Consider the following 24,570-nt stretch of genomic DNA (forward strand, 5'->3'; position numbering starts at 1 on the left):
TGCTCATCCCTGGGGTAGGGGAAGCCCTACCAATGACCCCAGTTGACACCTCTGTCTGCCTGATGGCATAGTATGATAGCTCAGAATCAGATAGAAGTTGATTTAGCAAAAATAGAACACAAAGTAGGGGAGGCATTTCCTCCACTTCAGACTCCATTTGAAAGGGACACACATGTAAAACAAAGGCAGGTCAGGACAGGCAGGGGAGGATCATGCAGGGGAAGGAGGCCCTGGCGCCTGAGTGTCATCCTCAGGCTTGGAATGGGCTCAGCCTCAGGCAAAATTGTAATGCAGTAGACATTGGTCTTTGGTGACCAGAGTCCCAGCTCCTTCTGCTCCCATGAAGCCCACTCAGGAAGCAGCATGTGGATGGAGAAAGCTGAGAGAGGTTCTCTGCTGGTGCCTGACGGGGGGACCTGGGCAGGTGCGTATCTTCTCCGATATGTTTCTTCATCTGTAAAATGGGGTGATGGTGCCTATTTGCATGTCGATTTATCTCTAAGGCCCCACTTTCTACATCTTTCTACAAGATGGAAGTAAATGCTTCTTGGAGCTAGTTTGCCCCTATTTAAGTGCCTGTTGGGGAGGGGAGAAAGGGGCAGTGAGGACCAAGGTTAGTAATCCTTGGATTCCAGTATCAGGCACAGCGCCTGGAACAGAACAGCTGCTCAGTAAAAGAAAGAAGTGAGATAATGTATGGTAAATTCTTTGTCCATTATAAAACGCCATCAGGGTTTCCAAAGACTTGCACAATCGCCCCAATTTTCCCCTCTTGATCTATAGAAATGATGTTTAAAAATGAACCAGGCACTGGGTTTTTTTTAAAAAAAAAAAAAAAAAAAGCAGGGGGGGAAAAAAGGGTTCTTTGAGCCCTGCCAACTAAGTCTCAATTAGGCCTGAGGCAGAAGTGTATCAGATCTGTTGATCTTCTTTTGCCCAAACAGGTTGTGGAGGGTGAAGAGGCCTGCACAGAATTGCATCCTTTGGTAATCACCGCTATATTAAGATCAATTACATTGTGCAGCAAACATTTGAATCATTACCAGAACCCGAACTGCTTGGGTTTGAATATGCATGAGAAGCTGCCCAGAAATTACTAAAATACATACATACACACGTATATATATAGTCAAAAAGCAAGACAGCTCTGGAGTGAAGCACAACAAAAGGCAATCTGCCACTCCGATGAAAGGGTGAGTGCGTCATGTAGGGCTCTGTGCTGGATTAATTGAGGGAGACTCATTCAAAATCACTGTGCAAATCCAGGGGCCAGTGCAGGAGCTTGGTGCAAACCCTCCCTTTCATCCTTGCCACAAGCCTGCGAGGCAGGAATTATTTTTCACCATTTTACTCTGTCACACGGGGTTGCTATGAGTCAGAATGGACTCCACAACACCCAACGACAACAACAGATGGGGAAGCTAAGCCTAGAAAGTTAAGATCATACGCTGGGAAGGACCAGAGGAGGAATCTGAGCTGTGATTTCTCTGGGCTGAAAGCCTGCCCCTTCCAGGCACAACACCGTCTCATACACTGAAAAAAATCCCACCCTCACCCACCTTAATCCCCCGGGTCCAGGCTCCACAAAACCAATGATTACTCCTGTCTCCTGAGGTTCTGTACAGGAGCAGAGCCGGAAGAGACCATGAGCTGATATGGAAAAAGAACAGTCAAAAAACAAAGATTTCTCCCCTCAGTAATTAGACAATTAAATGAATTATAAAACGGACATTGTTGGACATGAAATTAATAGCATCAAAGAAAAAGGCAAGGAAATCTTCTTCAAACATAGATCGGAAAGACAAAAACAAAACATACACAAGCACTAGAACAGTTAACATGAATATACATGTAGGACTGATTCCTCAAGTGCCAAGAAGAATTCTTAGAGGAAAGAACAGGGGAAAAAAAAAAAATGCAGGAGAAAAGATAAGGTAGCAATAGAAGCAAATTTCTCTGGGCAAAAGAAAGACTTGAGACTTCAAATTGAAAGACACTACCAAGTGTGGAACAGGAAATGTTTAAAAAGATGCACACTTTCTAGGTGAAATATGAAATCTCGTCAAGTTTCATGTTCTGAAAGAATTTTAGAATTCCAAGGATATAGAGAAATCCTAAAAGCCTCCAGAGTGAAAAATCAAATGACCTGCAAAGGAACAAAAAATCCAAATTAGCTTGGAAAGCATCTTCAGTCAAATTGTTTGTTCCACGTGAGGGCAAAATTAAGACATATTCCAACACGCACAGACCCAGAAAGTTTATCATCCATGGGTCTATCCTGAGAAATACACTCAAGGATATATCTCCAGCAAAACAAAAAAGGAATCCAAGAAAGAAGATGGCACAGTAGCCAAGAAACCAAACCTGGGATGCAATGTGAAAAAAAAAAAAAAAAAAAAAATCGTGGGACAAGGACAGCTTTAGACCATGAGAGCTAACAGTGTAAACTCAATCGGGAAATTAGAAGGTTCTGAAAGGCACGTCTCCAAGAGGAAAAACACAAAACACGTTCATCTTTAACAAATACTATAATGAAGAAGTTGGGTAATACTAGTGATAAGGAGAAGGCATACCAAAATATTAAAAATTTTAAACTTATGTACCGCCCCTTCACCTAGCAGCATCAGATTCCATCTCCTTCAGTACATCTGCCACAAAGAATAGCTACAAAATCATAACATTAAAAATGCTGCTTATTGGTTTAAATTTGTTTGGAATCAGCTGACTGTCCAAGCACAGAAATAATTATAGTTACAGAACAAAGAGCAAATGTTTTAAAGCTTGGCAAGGTAGGAGTTAATGGTGTGAGGGCCAGAGAGTGGGCAGCAAAGGGAAGGAGAAAAGGCAGAGGGTGAATGGTTAACACACTCAGCTGCTAACTGAAAGGTTGGAGGTTCGAGTTCACCCAGAGGCACCTCAGAAGAAAGACCCAGAAATCTACAGTACTTCCAAAAAATTAGCCATTGAAAACCCTATGGAGCACGGTCACCATGAGTCGGAGCTGACTCCACAGTATCTGGAAGAAGTTAAAATGTCTTATTTCATAGCAAGGGGCCAATTCATTCATTCAACACGTATTTATTGAGCACCTACGATGTACCAGGCACAGTGCTGCATTCTGGGGATTCAAGGGTGAGCAAAAACCCAGTCCTTGTCCTCAAAGAGCCGACAGTCTATCGAGGGAGGCAGATGTTAATCATACAAATTAAGGTAGAATGGCAAATGTAATGAGTGCCAGAAAAGAGGTGCATGGTGTAATAAGAGTGTAGCTTAGAGGAATTTGACCTAGACAGTGAGGTCAGGGAAGGAGGCTGAAATCTGAAGGATGTAAGGAATTAGTTACTCAAAGAGGGCAGAGAAGAACATTTTTATCAGAGGGAACAGCATGTGCAAAAGCCCTGTGGCAGGAGGAGGTGAGAAACTGAAAGAAGAATATAATGGCTAGAAGGTAGAACAAGAGAAGTGAGCAATGAGAAGGAGGCTGGGAAGGTGGGCAGGAGGAAGACTCTATATGGCCTTGTGGGCAGGTGGAGGACTGTGGTCTAAAAGTATGGGGATGCCCTTGATGTTATTTAAAGAACTTGATCTTATTTACAAAGAAGGAGAGTATTTAAAGTTGATTAATCAAAGACAAAAGTACACTCTTTAAACAAGTTTGTAAGTGGTGAGAGCTGGGGAGTAAAGTTTGGAGGGATTTTTATTTTTTAATTTGTACTCTTCTCCACTGGTGGAAGTCTTAGTTAAAAACATTCCCTGCATAAGCATCAAGCCACATGAAGGACCCATTCTCTGACTATACTACAATAAATGTATAAAATAATCTCATACACACACACACACACACACGCACACGCACACATGCGCATGCATACACACACAATCTTTAGCAGAAACAAAAAAATTAATAAAAAAGTCTATCCACATTTCAATTTTAAAATATACTTCTATGTAATTATTGAGTTAAAAGCAGAAACTAAAGGTGAACTTACTACTTAGAAGTAAGTGGCAATAAAAGCTCTGCCCATCAAAAGGAACAGGATGTGAAGAGGCAGCTCTCAGAGGAAAATAAATAGCATTAAAAGCTCTCATTAGAAAATAACAAGGACTGAAATAAACTAGTCAACACAAAGAGGTAAGAAAAATCTACAACAAATGAAGGAAAGCGGAATAAAAATACAGGCAGAAATTAAAGAAACAGAAAATAAGCAAAAAATGATAATAATGAGATTTGCTAAAAAAAAAAAAAAAAAAAAGCCACAAACTTTTTTAAAAGTTGAATAAACCAGACAAAATTTTATAAGTCTGATTGAGAGAAAAAAGAGAGAGCATATATATACATCAGATCCAAAAATGAAGATGCAAGTACAAACACAGAGGAAATGTTAAATGATGAGATCAGCAATAAAATTCATTTGAAAAAGGATATTTTTCTGGGAAAATATAATTATCAATGTTTTCTCAAGAAGAGGTAGAAAAATCTGAGTAGACAAATAACCACAGGTGAATATGATCTACCCACACTCCCCTTACTCATACAGTTGAAATGGTTTCAGGCCCAGATGGGCAAATTCTACTAAAGTTTAAGAAAAAGGTCATTACTGCGATAGAAAGTTTCCCAACTCGTTCTATGAGGCTGGTTTAACCCTGATAGCAACATCCTGAAAGGGAAAGCACAGAACAAGCGAAGTACAACCCAATCTCGACAGTTATAAATACAATGTTGTTGTTGCTAGCTGCTATCAAATGGCCCAATTCAAGGCAACCCAACACATAACGGAACAAAACAACACCGGGTTCTACACCATCCCCATGATCAGCAGCAGATTGGACCGCTGTGATCCATAGAGTTTTCATTGGTTGATTTTCAGAAGTCGATCTCCAGGGCTTTCCTCCTTGTCTGCCTTAGTCTGGAAGCTCCACGGAAACCCGTTCAGCCTCATAGCAACACACAAGCCTCCACTGACAGATGAGTGGTGGCTGTGCATCAGCTGCGTTGGCCGGGAATTGAACCTGTGTCTCCTGCATGGAGGGTGAGAATTCTACTACTGAACCACCAATGCTTAATAAATATCATATTAGCAAATGGAATCTGGTCATTAATTTAAAAAAAAAACCTTGTGACCACATAGAGTTTATTCCAAGAATGCAAGGGAATGGAAATGTTTGTAAATCACTTATTCATTAAATCTCCACGAGATACATTAAAGAGATATAAAATAGTTGATAATTTCAATAGATGCTAAAGAAGCATTTCATAAAATCTAAATGTTCAATTCTAAATTTTAAACAATTTTTTGAAAGCTAGGACTAGAACGAAACTTTCTTAACTAGATAAGGCTATCTACCAGAAGCAGACAGCAAACGTCATCAGGGAAAAGGATTCCTAAAACCACACTGTACCAGTAACTCCAGCCCACACACCAAAACAAGACAAAAAGGGGTTTAATTATTAGAGAGACAGAAACAAAACTGCCCTTCTTTGCAGATAACATGATTTTTCAACCTAGAAATCAGTAAGGACGTGATTCTCAAAGGGTGGCCCCTGGACCACCAGCAGCATCAGTTATCACTGAGAACTTGTTAGAAATGTAGGTTCTCGGGCCTGGCCCCAGACCTACTGAATCAGAAACTCTGGAGGAGGGCCTAGCAGTCAATGTTTTAACAAACTGTCAAGGTGATGCCAATGTCAAGTTTGGGAATCACTCCTCTAAGTGAACAGGATAAAAGAATACAATAATCCCATTTAAAACCACATATAAATCAACAGCTGAAAATCATAATGGAAAAAAAGATTCCATTCACAATAGCAACTAATACCATGAGAAATATTGCATTCTCCAGGTAACATTTGTTTTAAAGTAAAAACAAGGAAGTGATCACTTGGAAGTGAGTTGCAGCCCAGCCTCAGGGCTTCCTTCGCTGTATTGTTTTTAGGTGCCAACGAGTCGGTTCCAACTCATAGCGACCCTGTGTACAACAGAACCAAACACTGCCCAGTCCTGTGCCATCCTCACAATCATTGCTACGTTTGAGCCCATTGTTGCAGCCACTGGCTCAATCCATCTCTTTGAGGGTCTTCTCCTTTTAGCTGTATTACCTTGGACAAGTCACTCATGTCTTCGAGTCTCTGGTTCCTCATCTATAAAAAAGGTAAGCACGCGTCTCATGCCCTTTAGGAGCCTTGATTCAGGATGCCTGAGATGGCTGTGGTCGGCAAAAGGAATTTCCATTTACCACAAAAGAGAATTCATTGCACCTTGTAGCATCTAAACTTCTGTGGAAAAGGCGGAGGAGGCTACTAAGGTGTCAGCAGTAGAACCCATGACAGAATGACACCCAAAACTCAGGCGCAGATATGTGCTGACTCTGACTGTGAAGGAGTTCCACTACCTGGCCTTCCTAGAGTTTCACTGGAGAACAAAAATAGCTGAACCTCTAGGCCTGTTCAAACTTAGGATCACATGATGAAAGTTTTAATGCTGAAAACCTACATCATGACTATCGTTCTGCTAGAGACGAGCATGAGGCGCCTGTCCTCAGGGAGCACACCACCTGGTGGAGACTGACAGGAATACGGACAAAGAGTGCTGTGATGGCCAGATGGCCAGGGAGCACAGAGGAAAGACGTCTGAGAAGACATCCTAGAGAAGGTGACACCAAACTGGTTATTCAAGAATGAGAGAGAGAATCCAAATGAAGTCCAGCTGAGAAGGAGGGGAAACGGTTCAAGCAGAATTAAAACAGAGACAAAGGGAGGGAGCCCAGGATATTTAGAGAAACACTTCTCAACCAAGGCAATTTTGCCCCTCAGGGGACATTTGGCAATGTCTGGAGACATTTTTGGTTGTCACAATTGGGGGGGACGGGGCTGTGCTACTGGCATCTAGTGGGTAGAGTCCAGGGATGCTGCTACACATTCTACCTTGTGCAGGACAGCCCCCCACAAAGAATTGTTTGGTCCAAAACATCAATAGTGCTGAGGTTGAGAAAGCCTGAGTTAGAGCTTCAAGTGGTTGTGATGATGTGGAGGGCAGAGGAAGAGCAGAGTGGCTGGAGAGGAGGATGGGGCAGAGGATGAAGGCTGGGGAGTGGCTCTGAAGAGCTGGGACGTTCCCGCAGAGTCGTGGGAGTCACAGAAGGGCTTCAAGCAGAGCAGTGATGCCTCTCATTCTTGTTTCTGATGGTGGGCTCGGTGCTGGGCGCAGTGACTGCAGGAGGCTTTGGGGTTCCTGGCCTCAGAGTGGAGAACGAACTAAGGGTCTTCTGATGATAACAAGCAAGCAAGAAACAGGACTTCTTTGTTCATTCCTGGCCCTGTAATACCAGAGGTCTCCAAACCAGAAAGGGCATTTGTTCTTCCTACGTGAGGATTCCTATTAAGCTGCCGGTGCACTCCCTGTGACAGAATGCTCACGGGGCAGATTCTGAATATGAATTCAGAGTTCTGGCCCAGCCACTCTGCCACATGTGAATGGAGATCCTGGATAAACTGCTTAAGCTCTCCAAGTCTCAGTTTCCTGAGAAATGTGCCAACCCTGGCACAGGGTAGGTCATCAGGAGGTATTGGTTCCCCACCAGAACATCCCATGACTGGACTCTTGCCAATCAGCTTAAGAAGGAGGTTTGGGGTCTCCCTGTACTCACTTTCCATGCCCGTCTGGTCTCAGGAGCAAAATGTGGCTGATGCTCATGGGGATGAAAAATAGGTTTGTCTGTAGCCCCTGTCATTGTTGGCTGTCAACCAGGTTCTTGGGAAAGGTGGGTAATACCAGGGGCAGGAACTGCTTCAGGGCACTCCCATAGTCTTAGCATCTTTCTCCTTCCGTTTAGAAGGCAGGAATGGACTTGCTTTTAAACACACACACACACACGTACACACACACATGCTTTTGCACTCATGGTCCTTTATTTTCCAAAGGAAATTCATTATGTGCTCCCAACCTCATGAGAAGTGGGATGAGGTGGACCTCTCATTCTGCTGTGACCTTCAGGACTTTCAAGGCCAAGAGGTCTCAGTTAAGGTTTGAAATGAACAAGCAACTGTTTGCAAAGTACTTTCAACAGGGTAAGCCCTGGGCTTTGTTATACTTCACTGCCACACCACACGGGTAAGTGATGGGAAGCTGTTATGTGGGGCTATATTTCAGTCTAAACTCTAAAACCTCAGCTCTGACTCTGTTGGGCTCGAACCTTTAGCCAGGTGGGGGCGGGGAGCGGGCAGAGAGGGAAGATGGGCACAGAGGTAGGATCACCAACTGCTGTGCGACATGTCTGAGCGTCCTTTTCAGCGTACAATGAGAGGGACTGACTTCAGGATCTCCACAGCACAGCTTCCACCCCTACCAAGCCAGGATACCCAACCCTGAGCCATGCAGGGGGCAGTGTTACCTCTGAGAAGGGAAGGAAGCATCTCAGCTGGGTCATGAAGCATGGGTAGAAAATCGGGAGAAAGTCAATAGGGACACCAAGAATCCTGTGTCCATAGGGAGAGCAGCCGAATTTTCCAGTGTTTGGGATGTGAACAGCCACCTGGTCTGCCTGAATTGTCGGGAGAAGGTGGGAGATGAAGCTGGAGAAGTACTTTAGCGCTCACCATGGAGGGCCTTGAATGCTGAGCTCAGGACTCTGGCTGTTGCCCTGTGACTGTGGGGAGAAATTAAAGGGCTTCGAGGAGAGAAGGCAAGTGACAAGATCTGGCTTGAACTTTCCACAGCCCCAGGTGCAAAGTGTGGATGGCAGCTTGAGACTCTGGTTGACCTATAATCTGGCTGAAGTCCATGCCAGGATGCCCCTGGGGTCTCTACTTGGGCCTCCCCTAGGGCCTGTGCTCCAAAAGCCAAGTCAGCCCCATGCCGCCAAATCCAGGAAGAAGAAAGACAAGTGGAATGCGGCAAGGCAAAGCCCTAGCTTCGAGCAACATCTCCCAACAGCTTAGCCGACATATGCCCAAGCAGAAACCCGGCCTGTATATATTAATATTTGCACCTTCTCCCGGATTCTAGGCTGCCACTGTTATAAGCACAGATCCCATTTTCCCAGCCAAGCCCTTGTCAACAGGCATAACATTTTGTGTTTGGGGAGAAGGCATGTAACTGCTGGCAAGCGCCCATCCGGGGCGGGTCTTTCCCTCACCTGTAGCCAAGCCTCTTGCTTGGGAAGTGACCCGAGCTGGAGTGATGGAATGGCAGTGGGGACAGTGTGCCTGGCTCCTTGGGGAGGGCATTGGCCCTGCAGGGATGCGGACCCAGCTTCCTGGCACACAGGCTGCAGGATCCCTCCGGTCCATGCTGTACTCCCAGACTGTGACCATTGGCAAGTCACTGTGCCTCCCAGAATGCCAGGGGTCTCGCCTGAAACAGGACCTAGCACACCTGTCTGGCTGGTTGATGAGAGGGTGAAATAAAACTGTGATGACAGAAGTCCTGGCTCTGCTTTGCAGGCTGGCTAGCTGGTAGCTTAAAAACAAAGAAATGACTAAGCATAGAGCCTTCTAATTCTCATTTTGTTTTTTCCTTTTGGAAACCCGCATCAGCCCTGTAGCTATGCCTCGGGCTGCTATGAGGGAGAAAAGCACTCAGGGGGGAGCCTCACCTCAGCTGATGGCTGTTGGTGAAGTCCCCTTTCAAGTCGGCTGGTAAAATGCTTTCAAATGAGCATGCTTCACAGAGCTGTCTTCTCCCAGAGGAACAGGTGGGAGGCCTCGCTGGAGCCACCCCCTGTCCTTCATCTCCCTGGGAGATGACAGGAGACTCAGGGAGACATTTCATTATCCCTTCTTGGGTGGTGGGGGAGAGGGGAAGGGCTGGGTCTGGCTGCAGCTAAGGAGAAGCCGCGGCCCTTCACAGCCCGGTCCTGGGTAAAGCAAGACCCCCCTGCTTCAAAAGCATTCCCCACATGGCCTGTCATCTGTCTGAAATCCGCCGATTAGTTGTTGTTATTGTTAAGTGCCGTCCAGTTGATTTTCGACTCTTAGCAACCCCATGTGACAGAGTAAAACTGCCCCATAGGGTTTTCTAGGCTGTAATCTTTACAGGAGCAGATCAGATTCCCCCCAGCAGGGGAAGAGGGTGTGAGGGAACGTACCTGGGAAGGGGGAGCTTTGACAGCTCTGCAGATGAGAGGGATCAGGAAAGCATGAGCAGAAGCCAGTTTCCAAAGTGGGAGCTGGGGACTGTAGGAACCTGCTGTAAGAACCGGGAGCCGGGGGTTCTCTGTAGGAAAGAAAGAAGGGGAGCTGTGTCCCCTGGGACATTGGGAGGGGGCGCAGAAGGGAAGCCTCTTTACTGTTATCCCTACAATTGCCCTGTGGCGTAAGAACAGACCTCCTCCTCTCTGAAGAAGGCCCCACAAGCCTGTGTCTTTGCTCACTCTGTTCCTGCTGCTTGGCATGTTCTTTCCACTTCCTCTTCTGGCACAGCTCTACTCTATCTGCAAGACCTGACCTAAATGATCATTTCCTATAGCCCAGGGTTGGCCGACTTTTTCTGTAAAGGGCTGGAAAGTGAATATTTTAGGCTCTGAGGGCCATATGATCTCTGTTGCGACTACTCAGCTCGGCCATTGCAGAGTGAAAGCACCCTCAGACACGACATAAACAAACCGAGCCTGGCTCTGATCCAGGAAGTCTTTATTTGCCCATACTGAAATTGGGGAATTTCATAGACTTTTCACATGTCACGAAATATGATTCTTCCTTTGATTTTTCTTTCCAACCATTTAAAAATGTAAAAATCATCCTTCACTCATGAACGGTATGTACACAGGGGACAGTCCACCTGTCTGTCCACCTGTTGTCCCACAGGCCATAGTTTGCCAAACTCTGCTCTAGTCTCTTGCTCCTCAAAGTGCGGTCCTCGGACCAACAGCATCAGCTTTGTCCGGGAGCTTGTTGGAAACGCAGAATCTCAGGGACCCTACTGATTCAAAACCTGCATTTTAACAAGACCTCCAGATGACTCATGAGCTTTAAAGTTAAAAATATATATACACTGGTGCCTGAGTGTCACTCTCAGAAATTCTCATATAATTGATATGCAGCCTGGACATTGGGATTTCTTAAAGCTCCCCAAGAGGTTCTAAAACCAAAAACCAAACCCGTTGCCGTTGAGTCACTTCTGACTCACAGCGACCCTACAGCACAGAGTAGAGCTGCCCCATAGGGCTTCCAAGGAGCGGCTGGTTAATTTAAACTGCTTACCTTTTGGTTAATAGCTGAGCTCTTAACCACTGCGCCATCAGAGCTCCAGGTGGGTCTAGTGTGCAGCCAAGTCTGAGAACCAGTACCCAGAAGGATTCCCCAGGAAAGAGGGCTGCCCCTCCTCTTGGCTCCCGAAGCCACTGGTCACTTCTAGATGACAAAGCATGTCACCATATAAGGATTATTTGTCACACTCTGAGCCCCTCAGTGACCAAGATTGTGTCTAATCTCGATTTACAAAAGATCTCAGACAACCACTGACCCTCTCTGGGACTCAGTCTCCTCCAAACAGTGCAATAGATGAGCTCCGAGCAGCCTTTACAGCTGTAAACACGCTCCTCTCTGACCACCCTCCGCTCGCCCCAGGTGAATGGCAGGGAAGGCCGCCACCCCATCCTCAGCTGTCCTGGCCTCTCTCTCCAATCCCTGAGCTTCCTCCCCATCCTGATTCGAAGCCCACAGACCAGCACAGGCTCCAGGGCTTTCCAGGGACTCTGGGGACACAGGAGAGAAAGAGAGGGAGCAATCCCCCATTCAGCAAGCCCCACCAAGCCCGAGGGACACACACCCCATGGACAACAACAATCCCCTCTTTCCAGATGCGAAGGCGACCCTGAGGGAGGCAGCTCTTCCTCCCCACTGCAGCGTCTCACTTGCCCACCCCAAGCCCCCTCCCTCATTCCTCTGCCTTTCATGGTAGTCACTGGACCTAGTGTTTTCCTGGAGACACTTGTGAGACAGGGTCTAGAGCACTGGCTCAGGGTCCTGCAGCCCAAAGGCACAGCCCTGACTCTCCCCTCCAAGTCCTGCTAGCTACAACACGGCAGCCTCCTACCCCCTTGGAGTCCCCACCACAACGCATCATATAGCCCAAGACTTTGAAATCCCAGAACGTCAGAACTGGAAGGGGTCCCAAAAAATTACCCCTTTTTCTACAGATGACAAAACCAAGGCCCAGGAAAGGGGAAGGATCTGCCTAGCATGATGGTAGACCAAGGACCACATTCCCAGCCCACCCGCCCCCCAACCCCCACAGGGCTCCTCCCCCTGCTCCAGGTGCTACAGCAGAAGATGGAAGGATAGAGCTCTGGACTGGAGAAAGATAGAAAGCCAGAGAGAAGGGCCTGCCAGAGCCAGCTCTGTGCCAAGTCGACCTGCCTTTGGCTGAGAAGACTGTACAATGCCCTACAGCTTATCTCTCCCCCATCTGCATGTCTAGCTCAGACCTGTGAAGGCCAGAGTGGGCAACGGGGCAACTAACCCCCTCCTAGCACAGAGTAATAGAAACAGCTACCATTTATTGTGCAATTACTATGTGCCAAGCACTGTGTTAAGCACCATGGTTCTCTGAGGTAATTATTATATCCCCATTTAATAAATTGGGTGTTCATGGAGGTGATCTTCTGGAAGCAGATCACCAGGCCTTTCTTCCGAGGTATCTCTGGGTGGGTTTGAACCCCCAACCTTTTGGTTAAGAGCCAAGTGCTTAACTATTAGCAGCATCCAAAGACTCCACTAAATAATTAGACTAAGGATCAGAGAGGTTAAGTGACAGGCCTAAGGTCACTCAGCTGATAAGCAAGTGGTAGGGACAAGGGGGTGCTACAGAAAAGAGCTAGGATACATCTCAGAGATCTCCCCATTCCCTGGGCTTCCAACCCAGGCCTGTCTGACTCCATTCCCCTGGGGCTCTGGCAGTAGGCCATCTGGGGCTATGCCCAGAATTGTCCACGTAGCTGATACCTGAAAGATATCCATGCTGGAAGGAAGTGCTGGAGAACAGACATTGCCACTGTGACCTCAGCACCTCTCCTGGTGTGCAGACCCTCCCCTCACAGGCCCAAGCATATACCTCTGTTCCAAGGCCAGCTGGTATCAGAGGCAATGCATGGGCTTTGGGATCATCAGACATGGGCTCAAGTCCTGCTCTGTGTGACCTTGGGCCTCAGTTTCCTCGTCTGTAAAATGGAGACATCTATCTAGCAGGGTTGCTGGGAGGAACAGAGAATGTGTGAAAAGGGCCCCACACCAGCAATGAATAAATGGTAACCGTGCTGCTCTGTGATCTCTGTTCTGTGAAGTCGTGCCCCTCCTGGGAGCCCTCAGGGAGCAAGTTTTTCCCCAGAAGGAAAGCGAACGAACGAAAGAATCATCACCAGCGCAGAGCTCCTGGAATGTGGCAAGGCTCCTTGGCGCTGAACCCTGCATTATGAGCCCAACTTTAATTCATTCCCAGCTAAAAATACCACCTCCTCCCCTGCACACCTACCTCCTGGCCTGGTACTGGGGCAAGTCTGAGCCACATCTCGGGAGCAACAGCCAGCCTGTGACAGAACCTACTACTCGGGTTGGGTGCACAGAGCAGGAGGCTTTATTGAAGGAGATACAGAACCGGGCATGGGCTCTGGCCACCAGCCAGTCCACGGCCTCCACTCAGCCCCTACCCCACACTGCCCAGTGGCTCTTGGACACCTTTCCCTCCACACAGGCTCCTGGACAGTCAGCAACACAAAGGGGTCTTACCCAGCCTTGTCAGAGGTGCCCAAGAGGGCCTTCAGAATTCTGTTCAGGAAAGGAGAGGGGGGACAAAGGACAGCTACTCTCAGGCACTCGCCACCATGCCCATTTCACCGTCCATCCGCCCACAGGCCCAGTCCTTCTCTGCTTGGGATGCCCTTCATCACTTGCAGCTCTGGAGCCGGGTCCTATGGTGCTTCTCCTCAGTCAGGAGGGGGATGAAGGTGTCACTGTGGGAGATCTTCAGCCTGCTGTTCCATCTAGGTCCCTCATTCCCTGCAGGCTCGGGCGAGAGGTTGTCCAGGTCACTCCGGGAGCCCCCAGCCTTTCCCTCCCCTCCGCTGTTGGAGTTGAGCTCCATCAGCTCCAGCTCGTGTTTGGCTGCAGTCTCCAGGACCCGCTGCTTGTTGTAGTACCTGACGAAATTGTTGATAATGGGGTGGATGGGCAGGGCAATGGCAATGACCCCGCACAGGAAGCTGATGGCCGCGTTGAGCTTGCCCAGTGTGGTCTTGGGGTAGATGTCACCATAGCCAACCGTCGTCATGGTGATGATGGCCCACCAGAAGGACTGGGGGATGCTCTTAAATAAGGTCTCAGGGTGGCTCTGCTCCATTGTGTAGCCCAGGGCGGAGAAGACAAAGATGCCCACTGCCAGGTACATGAGCAGCAGCCCCAGTTCCTTGAAGCTGCGCTTGAGGGCATAGGTGAGGGTCTGCAGACCTGAGGAGTGGCGCGCCAGCTTGAAGATTCTTGCGATGCGCATGATCCGCAGGGCCTGCACCGCCTGCTGCACGTTGGTCAGCTCCATCATTCGGGCGCCCAGGTGCGTGAGGGTGAGGCTCACGTAGAAGGGCAGGATGGCCAGCACGTCCACGATATTCATGAAGGACAGGGCGAAATGCAGCTTGTTGGGTGAGGAGAAGAGGCGCAGCAGGTACTCCAGCGTGAACCAGCCGATGCACGCCGTCTCTACGTTCTCCAGCGTCGGGTGCTCCACGCGGTTGCCGTCGGCGTCCAGCACCTGCAGCTCGGGAATGGTGCCCATGCACATAACCACTGAGGAGATGAGGATGAGCAGGAAGGACAGTACGGCCACCACTCGCGCCGGGCACGACGACTCGGGCTTCTCCAGGAACTTCCAGACGCACTTCTGGCAGCGCCGCCAGCCGCTCTCGGCCGCGTCCACACCCAGGTCGTCCAGGATGAGCTGCACCCGGCGCGCGATCTCCTCCAGCTCCTCGCGCTTCTCGCTCAGGTGGCTCTTACAACAATCGTCCAGGAACTTGAGGTCTACCTTCCAGAAGTCCATCTCGTTCTTGAAGCAAATGGGGCAGATGCCCTTCTTCATGTGGACCTCCCCAAAATAGTACACCTCTATGACACACTTGAACGCGTCAGGGTCTCTGTCAAAGTAGAACTCCCGTTTCCCGGGGTCGTAGTCGTCGCACAGGGAAAAGATGGTGTCGTAGCCCCCAGCCAAGCAGTTGATTAACTCCGCCAGCCTGGTCTCCGGGTACTGGCTGAGGAGGTCTCCGTACAGCACCTGCCGCACGCCCCCCACATTCACGACGATCTCAATGTCCTCGCCGGCTCCGGAACCCTGGCTGCCCAGCTCCGGGAGGTTGCGCTCCCCGGACTCGTCCATCCTCCCAGCTTCTAGCCTCGGGTTGTGCGCTGGAGCCCACAAGTGCGTGGCCTGGGGTACAGCCTCACCGGCGCCCGCCTGCCAGGAAGGGAGTCACAGCAGACAGCAGCCGGCTGGGGAGAGCCGCGGAGGCATGCAACAAGCGGCGGGGTTCCGGCCGGGCATCCGAGGGCTGGAGCGCGCCGGCTGGGAGCACTCTCACCCGCACCCGCCGGGCCGAGGGCACTCACCCCTGGCTCCGGGGCTGCGCGATCCGCCGCCTCGGCTCCGCCTCCTGCTGGAGTGGGGTCCCCTCATGGGCCGCAGGCAGCGTCTTCCGCCCCCAGGCGCTCGCGAGGTGGTGGATCTGTCCCAGAGCCGCGCCGGTCCCCGCGTGCGCCTTCCGCGCGGGACGTATCCGGGAGCTGCCGGACTGACACCGTCCACCGAGGTGTGCAGAGAGCTAACTCCGGCTTGCTGTGCCGAAGCTGTTTCTAAACACAATAGGAATTCCAGCCTGACGTCAAGAGCTTTTCAAACTATACCCTCTTCTGGTGAAATTCTGCAAGGCACGCGCGGCGCTGCAGGGGAACCGGTTAACCCTTGGGCAAACCCGCACAGCTGCCGCCAGCAGCCGCTGCCACCAAGCGACTGCCCGCCCCTCCCCGGACGCAGCGGGCGGGCACCGGGGTCACTGAGGGGCCAGGACCCGGGGCTTTAAAGCGGCGGGCCGACTCGAGGCTGGAAAGTTTTTCTCTTACTGCTGTTTCAGGAAGGTCGGTGGTGAAAGAACACCAGGGCCGCCTGTTGCATGTCAGAAAAACGTGCCCAAGGAAGCCCCTTCAGAGTCTGCTCCTGAGTCCGCGGCCCCTCGTCTGTGTCTTAGATTTTCGCCTGTCTTTTGCTGTGGAGCGCAAATCCTGTCTCGCTCCATCTCTCCCCACAGCGACCGAGCTGTCCGTGGGCCTGCCTCACCTTCACCCGAGCACTGCATAATGAGCACGTCTAGTCCAACCCCTTCATAGAAGAGAAGGACTTGCCCAAGGTCACAGTGAAATGGGAGTAGGGTCAGGACAGGCCACCTCCTAGTGCACAATTCTAGCAGTTAAGCTGATTTAAATTCTGCCTTGAAGTACTTGCACTGCTTCCTATTTCTCAGTATTCAACCTGGCCCAACACCACCCCAACGTGTGTCCAGGGCCCTGGACTGGAGACCTTGAGCGCCCATGGATCCTGCCCCTCCACGCCCCACAAGGACTCTGACACGAAGACCTGTCTCTGCTTCCTGCACAATGTCACATCCATCCCCTCTTATCCATCCTTGCTGCCACAGCTATCTTTCAGACTCACCTCCCTGAACCATTGCAACTACTCTGAACTGGCTTAGCTTAAAACATCTCTCTGCTTTCAGTTCACCATCATCAGCATCATCAACACTGCAAATTATTGAGCAGCGTCTGTTGTCTGAAGGTTGTGTTAAAGAATTTGGACGATGCAGACTGAAGTTTTAAACTCAAGGTCATGCCCATTAATGGATCATGAAATCAGTTTACTGAACCATTGGCAGTTATTATTTTTTTTCTTTAATGAGATAGTATAAAATTGAATAATTTAAATACATAGCAAATAGTAAGTACTGTTTGGTGAAAAGTCTTTCTACAAATTTTATTTCATTTCTATTTAAAATCAACCTCTGCCATGTGACTAAACCAGAAAACCAAATCCATTGCTGTCGAGTCAATTCCAGCTCACGGCAACCCCATGTGTTACAGAGTAAAACCACTCCATGGGGTTTTTTTGGCTATAATCTTTACAGAAGCACATCACCGGGGCTTTTTTTGCTGGGTGGGTTCGAACCGCCAACCTTTAGGTTAGTAAATGAGCACAAACCATTTGCAGCACCCAGGGACCTTGACATGTTACTATAAATTAAGAAACTAAGACTCAGAGAGGTTAAGTAATAATAATAACTATTAACATTTATTGTAATTGTACCATTGCCCAAGCACCTTTCAAATGCCTTACACTTTTCTCATTTAATCCCCACATCAACTCTCTGAGGGAGGTGTTATCAGTATTGCCATTTACAGATGAGGAAACAAGATGTTAAGTAACTTGCCAAGATCATTCTGCCAGCAAGTGGCAAAATTAAGGTCTGAACCTGAACACCTGACATCACAGCCCACATGTTTAATCTCCCACACCCAAGGTCACACAACCAGTAAGTGTTGGAGCTGGGATTTGAACTGAGGCCTGCTTGACTCCAAGGTTATTCTTCTCTCCAATATCGTGCAGTGTGCCACCTCCTACACACAAGCATACATTCACTTTCTAATCCCTATTCATGTCACTCCCCTTCTCACTTGTCTAGTTGCTCCCTAATACCTGCAGAGTTAAATTCAAACTACATTGTCATCTGAGCTTAATGGGCTTAAAAACACCCATTGGTTCAATCATTTATCCATTCAAACATTTATTGAGCTCATATGGTATACATGCAGCCCTGACGGTGCAGTGGTTATGAGCTATGGCTGCTAACCAAAAGGTTGGCACTTCGAATCCACCAGCTGCTCCTTGGAAACCCTATGGGGCAGTTACAGTCTGTCCTACAGGGTCACTATGAGTCAGAATCAACTCAACAGCAATGGGTTTTGTTTGTTTTGATTTATGGCATACACACACACACACTACCCCGGTTGTGTGTGAGTGTCTTGGTTATCTAGGACTACTATAACAGAAATATCACAAGTGGCTGGCTTTAACAAACAGAAGTTTATTCACTCAGAAGTTTATTATTTTCAGCCAGCTCCAGGGGAAGGCTTTCTCTCCGTATCAACTCTAGGGGAAGGTCTTTGTCATCAATCTTCCCATGGTCTAGGAGCTTCTCTGCACTGGGACCCCGGGTCCAAAGAACATGCTCTGCTCCTGACACTACTTTCTTGGTGATATGAGGTCCCCCATGTCTCTCTGCTCGCTTCTCTCTTTTATGTCTCAAAAGAGATTGACTCAAAACACAGCCTAATCTTGGAGATTGAATCCTGCCTCATCAACATAACTGCCTCTAATCCTGCCTCATTAACAGTATAGAGGTAGGATTTATTACACGTAGGAAAATCACATCAGGTGACAAAATGATGGACAACCACATGATACTGGGAATCATGGGCTAGCCAAGTTGACATACATTTTGGGGAGATGCAATTCAATCCATAACAGTAGGAGTCATATTCTAGTGGAGAATACAGTTTTTATTAATCAATAATTACAGTTTGTGTGATCAGAATACGAGAGGCACAGGCAAGCAGTGATGGCTCCTGAATTTCTCTACAGGAAGGGTGTGGGGTGGCAATCTGGCTGGAAGAGGGAGGGGCTGTGCCTGTTTAGAAGCACAGTGTTTACCTGGCTTAGGTGTGCATTTTGGGAGTCCAGTGGAGATCCCTCAGGCAGGTAAAGCCCCACCAGCCACCCCTTGCTACTGTCACTATGTGCAAGGTGCTGTGGGAACCCAGGAATATGCAGCTACCCAAGCCAGCCCGGAGGAGACCAGAGACTCAGACCTCCAGAAGAGGAGGGGCTTGAGTTGAGCCTTGAGGTCTGAGTACCCTTTGCCTTTCTTACATGGGGAGAGGACAGCCACTGTAGAGGAAGGGGCACATGGTTTGGAGGTGAAGTTGGCAAGACATGAGACTGCTGGGTTAAGCTGGAAACAGGCCACAAAAAGCACGGTAGGGCCCATGAGGAGTCTGGACTACAAGTCAGTTTTTCAGACTCCAGGTCACCTTTCAATAGCTGGTTGTGAAATCAGTTTATTGAGAATTAATCAGCAATTTTTAATGAAATAGTATAGAATAGAAAACATCAGAACCCACCAGACACGATAAAAATCTGTATTGCCTACATCCAGTCATCCTTGTCAGAGGACTGATTCTGGCTCCAGCACCTCTGTTCAGCAACTCCCAGAAACCCAGCAGGAGAAAGCTGGTCCGGGAGGGGAGGTGATAGCAGATGCAAACATAGCAGAGAAAACGTCCCCAAACAGCTCACAGCAGAGCAGGTGCCCGCTGACAACAGGGGCATGAAAGAGAAAGAGAGAGAGAGCTGCCATCGGGAGAAGGCATGAGGCTGGCCTCCTCTTGTAAATACTGCTCTGTCAGAAGCAGTGCCAGCGTCACTTAGAGAAGGGGGCAGAAGGCTGGCAGCCACTCCCCCCTCAGTGTCCCTAGCTGTAAAATGGGTGAGGTGGACTTTATGCATTCATGTGTATTCCTTTATTCAGTGGGGCAGTTTAACATAGTGGCTACGAAGGGCCTCTTGCCAGGCTCTGACATGCACTGATTGTGTGACCTTGGGAAGTTCTTTAAGTACTGTAAGCCCCCAGTCTTTCATTTGTGGAATGAGGACAGGGCAACAGTGCACTATTATAAAGGCTACAGAATACAGATGTGGAAGACCAAATGCTGGGACAGGTGTGGACCAAATGCTGTAGTTACCCCAGAGAAGGAAGAAACTGATGAGGGTATTGAGAACGGCTTCACTGAGGAGGTCCATTTAGTCATCCAATTAACAAACATTTATTGGTTCTCTTTTTTTTTTAATATAATATTTTATTGTGTTTTAGGTGAAATTTTACACAGCAAATTAGGTTCCCCTTTAACAATTTTTATACAAATTGTTCCATGCCATTGGTTACCATTTTTATCATGTGTTGGCATTCTCATTACTTCCATTCTATTTGTTCTGTTTCCACTGATCTAGCTTCACTTCCCTCCTTGCAGTCTCATCTTTGCTTTTGGGTAATTGTTGACTGCTTCTCTCACATAGTTAATTGTTTAAGAGAGCACATTACTCATGGGTGATATTGTTTGTTTTATAAACCAATCTATTATTTGGCTGAAAGTGGACCTGCAGAAATAGCTTTAATTTCAAGATCAAAGGGTATCTTAATGCGATAGTCTCGGGGATTCCTCTAGTCTCTACCAGTCCAGTAGGTCTAGCCTTTTTTTTATGAATTTGAGTTTTGTTCTACTTTCTTCTCCCATTCTATCCAGGACCTTCTATTGTGTCCCTGGTCACAACAGTCGGTAGTGGTATCCGGGCGCCATCTAGTTCTTCTGGTCTCAGGTTAGAAGAGGTTGTAGTTCATCTGGGCTATTAGCCCCGTGGACTAGTTTCTTCTTTGAGCCTTTGATTTCCTCCATTCTCTTTTGCTAGATATGAGTAGAGACAATAGCTGTATCTTAGATGGCCACTTGCAAGCTTTTAAGACCCCAGATGCTACTCACCAAACTTGGATGTAGAACGTTACCTTTGTGAACTATGTTATGCCAGTTGACTAAGTAAACCAGTAAACCAGTCCCACCAGTTGTTTGGATATGTTCTAGGAACATTTATTGGTTCTTACTGTGTTCCAAGCACTATTCTCGGTGCTGAGAATACAGAAGAAAATGAGACAAAGTTGTTGTCCTTGCAGAGCTTGCAGACTAGAGGTGCAGAGACGAAAAAGCAATAGCAATCATGGGAAGTGAATATTAGGACAGAGAACATTGGGGGAGAACTGGATACAGACAGCAGAAGGCCTGTCTAGGCCACCACAGCCTGTCCAATGAAAACTTCTTCAATGATAGACATACTCTAGACCTGCGATATCCATTACGGTAGCCACTAGCCACATGTGGCTACTGAGCATTTGTAATGTGGCTGGTGCAACTGAGGAACTGAATTTTTAATTGCATTTAATTTTTTAACACCTTCATTGAGATATGATTCACACACCAGTAAATTCACCCATTTAAAGTGGACTATTCAATAGCTTTTAGTATATTCACAGAGTTGTGTAACCATCACCACAATCAATTTTAGAATATTTTCATTATGCCAAAATAAATCCCTTAGTGGACACCTTCCAATTGCCCAGCCCCACCCCAGTGCTAGGCAACCAGTAGTCTACTTTCTGGAGTTTCCTATTCTGGATATTTCATATAAATGGAGTCACACAGTATGTGATCCTTTGTGACTAGCTTCTTTCACTTAGCATGATGTTTTCAAGGTTCATTCATGTTGTAACATGTATCAGTACTTCATTTCTTTTTATGGTTGAAAAATATTCCATTGTATGGATATAATGTATTTTATTTATCCATTCATCAATTGATGGAATTTATGTTGTTTCCACTTTTTGGCTATTATGAATAATGCTACTATGAACATTCTTATACAAGTTTTTGTGTAGACTGAGGTTTTCATTTCTGTATATACTTACGAGTGGAATTGCTGGGTCTGATGACAACTCTATGTTTAGCCTTTTTAAGGAAGTGTCAGATTGTTTCTACAAAGTGCATCCACCGTTTTATACTCCCACCAGCAATGTATGAGGGCTCCAATTTCTCCACATCCTTGTCAACATTTGTTATTGTATGTCATTTCTAGTCATCCTAGTGGGGATGAAGGGGTAACTCATTGTGGTTTTAATTTACATTTCCCTGATGACTAATGATATTGAGCATCTTTTCATGTGCTTATTGTCCATTTGTATACCTTCTTTGGAGAAATGTCTGTTGAAATCCTTTGCCCATTTTTAAATTGGGTTGTCTTTTTTTGGGGTTGCATTGTAAGAGTTCTTTATATATTCTGGATACTAGTCCCTTATTAGATATATGATTTGCAAATATTTTCTCCCATTCTGTGGGTTGTCTTTTCACTTTCTTGGTGGTGTCCATTGAAGCACAAAAGTTTTTAATTTATCCAATTTTTCTTTTGTTGTTTGTGCTCTAGGTATCACATTTAAGAAACCCTTGCCTAATCTAAGGTCATGAAGATTTACACCTATGTTTCCTTTACAGTTTCAACTCTTACATTTGGGTCTTTAATTCATTTTGAGTTAATTTTGTATATGGTGTGAGGTAGGGGGTCCAATGTCATTTTTTTGCACGTGAATATCCAATCATCCCAGCACCATTTGTTGAAAAGTTATTCTTTCCCTATTGAATATTTTTGGCACCCTTGTCAAAAAATCTCTTCACTGTAAACGTGAAGCTTTATTTCTGGACTCTCAATTCTAGGCTGTCAATCCATTGCTCTATATGTCTAACCTTATGCTGGTAACACACTGTCTTGATTAGTATAGCTTTATAGTAAATTTTAAAATCAGGAAGTTATCAGTCTTCCAACTTTGTTCTTGTTTTTATTTTTTATTTTTTTTTACTATCCTGGGTCCCTTAAATTTCTATGAGTATTTTATGATCTGCTTGTCATTTTCTGCACAGAAACAAGCAGGGATTTCATAGGATAGCATTGAATCTTTAGATCAATTTGGGGAGTATCTTAACAGGAGTCTCTGGGCAGTGCAAATGGTTAAGTGCTCAATTACTAGCTGAAAGAATGGCAGTTCAAGTCCACCCAGAGGTGTCTCAGAAGACAGGCCTGGTGATCTGCTTCTGAAAAGTCACAGCCTTGAAAACTCTATGGAGCAGTTCCACTCTGCACACATGGGATTGCCATGCGTCAGAATGAACTCAACAGCAACTAACAACAACAACGTGCCATCTTAACAATATTAAGTCTTCTGATCCATGAACACGGATGTCTTCCCATTTATTTAGATCTTTAATTTCTTTCAACAATGTTTTGTAGTTTTCAGTGTACAAGTCTGGCACTTTCTTGGTGAAATATATTCCCAAGTATTTTATTCTTTTTGGTGTTATCACAAATAAATTTGTACCCTTCATTTCCTTTTCAAATTGTTCATTGCTAATGTACAGAAATAAAACTGATTTTTATATATTGACCTTGTTTCCTGCAACTTTTAGAACTTACTTATTCTTTCTAATATTTTTTTGTGTGTGAAATTTTTAGTTTTTTTATATATAAGATCATGTCATCTGTGGATAGAAATCGTTTTACTTCCTCCTTTCTAATCTGGATGCCTTTTATTTCTTTTTCTTGCCTAATTGCCCTGGCTAGAATTATATTTAATTTTAATTTTAATAGTCCCATGTGGCCAATTGCTACAATATTGGAGCTGGGGACTGTGACTTGTCCTCAAGATGGCCCTCCTTTCATGGTTAGGACACCATCTTTATTCCCCTCCAAACCTGTTCTCCACACAGCCTATGCTCAGCTTCCCAGACTCCTTGTCAAATGCTCACTCACCTCTCAGCCTTGATTCCTAATATGCCCAAGCCCAGAATGCCCTCCTCCTTCATATCCCACTCAAAGCAGACTCATCTTCTCAGGCCCCTCTTTACTCATCTGGCCAAAGCTGGGCCTGCAGGTCAAGCCTCTTGATTCCTTCTCATCCAGTGCTCTTCCTGGGCCCACACTACCTCCTCCTTCTTCCCTCCAATCTGCCAAGATCTCTCTAGACCTCCTTCTTCTCCAAGGTTCTGTATACCAGTTGCCACCGAGTTGATTCCAACTCATGGCAACCCCAAGTGTGTCAAAGTAGAATTGCTCCACAGGGTTTTCAATGGCTGATTTTTCAAAGCAGATAATCAGGCCTGTCTTCCAAAGCTCCTCTGGTGGGTTCAAACCTCCAACCTTTCACATAGTAGTGGAGAGCTTTACCATTTGCACCACCCAGGGACTCCAGAGACTGGATCCATGCCCTTTATTATCTGACCCCAAAACCATGTCCTGATTTTGTAAAAAGGTTAGGCTGGGATTCCATAGGTTGAGAAAAAAAAATTTCTGACTTCTCATTGAAGATCACTGTTACGTAGAAACTTGAGCAAATAGCCTAAATCCATTAAGAATTTCCTGAAGGTTTAAACCAGGGAGAAAAGTTCTAGACTTTCATGACGTGGTGTACTCAGTCCTGCATGTAAACGTCTATTAGAATTGTGCATTCATGCTCTCAGGAGAGAGCACAAAAACTTCTACTAGACACAGGAAGAAGCAGCAATTTTGGCTCATGGATTTCTCATTCAAATGAGGATAAAAGAAAACAGTTATTTTGTAAGCATAGGCATTATGGGAAGTGATTGTTTGAGCAGCATGTTTCTTTGTTAAATGTATTTTTCTTTTTTTTGATTTGTTAATAACATTTTGGGCAACCGAATGCTCAATTTCTACGGCGCTAATTAAAACCAGCGCTCGTGTATCTAAGTGATTTGTCTAGACAGTGAATGATGCAAGCTGTAATCTAGTCCCTTTTTACGGAATAATCAATTCTGCTCAGTTAAAATTTCTTTGTGTTCTCCTGAATTTAATAATACCTTTCATTAAGATTCAG

General features: G+C 46.5%; 1 protein-coding gene across 1 annotated transcript; it reads right to left on the bottom strand.

Moving 5' to 3' along the window:
• Window positions 1–13,262: 13,262 nt before the first annotated feature.
• On the bottom strand, window positions 13,263–15,560 carry KCNF1 (potassium voltage-gated channel modifier subfamily F member 1). The gene has a single exon (XM_004373058.2). The coding sequence runs from the start codon at window positions 15,360–15,362 to the stop codon at window positions 13,878–13,880; it is 1,485 nt and encodes a 494-aa protein (XP_004373115.1). The 5' UTR covers window positions 15,363–15,560; the 3' UTR covers window positions 13,263–13,877.
• Window positions 15,561–24,570: the final 9,010 nt, after the last annotated feature.

This window comes from Trichechus manatus, unplaced genomic scaffold (genome assembly GCF_000243295.1).
Source record: "Trichechus manatus latirostris isolate Lorelei unplaced genomic scaffold, TriManLat1.0 scaffold00023, whole genome shotgun sequence".
Taxonomy (NCBI): domain Eukaryota; kingdom Metazoa; phylum Chordata; class Mammalia; order Sirenia; family Trichechidae; genus Trichechus; species Trichechus manatus.

Bases quoted from the DNA above. Each gene is read 5' to 3' on its own strand.
- KCNF1 (XM_004373058.2), bottom strand. From the start codon at position 15,362: ATGGACGAGTCCGGGGAGCGCAACCTCCCGGAGCTGGGCAGCCAGGGT.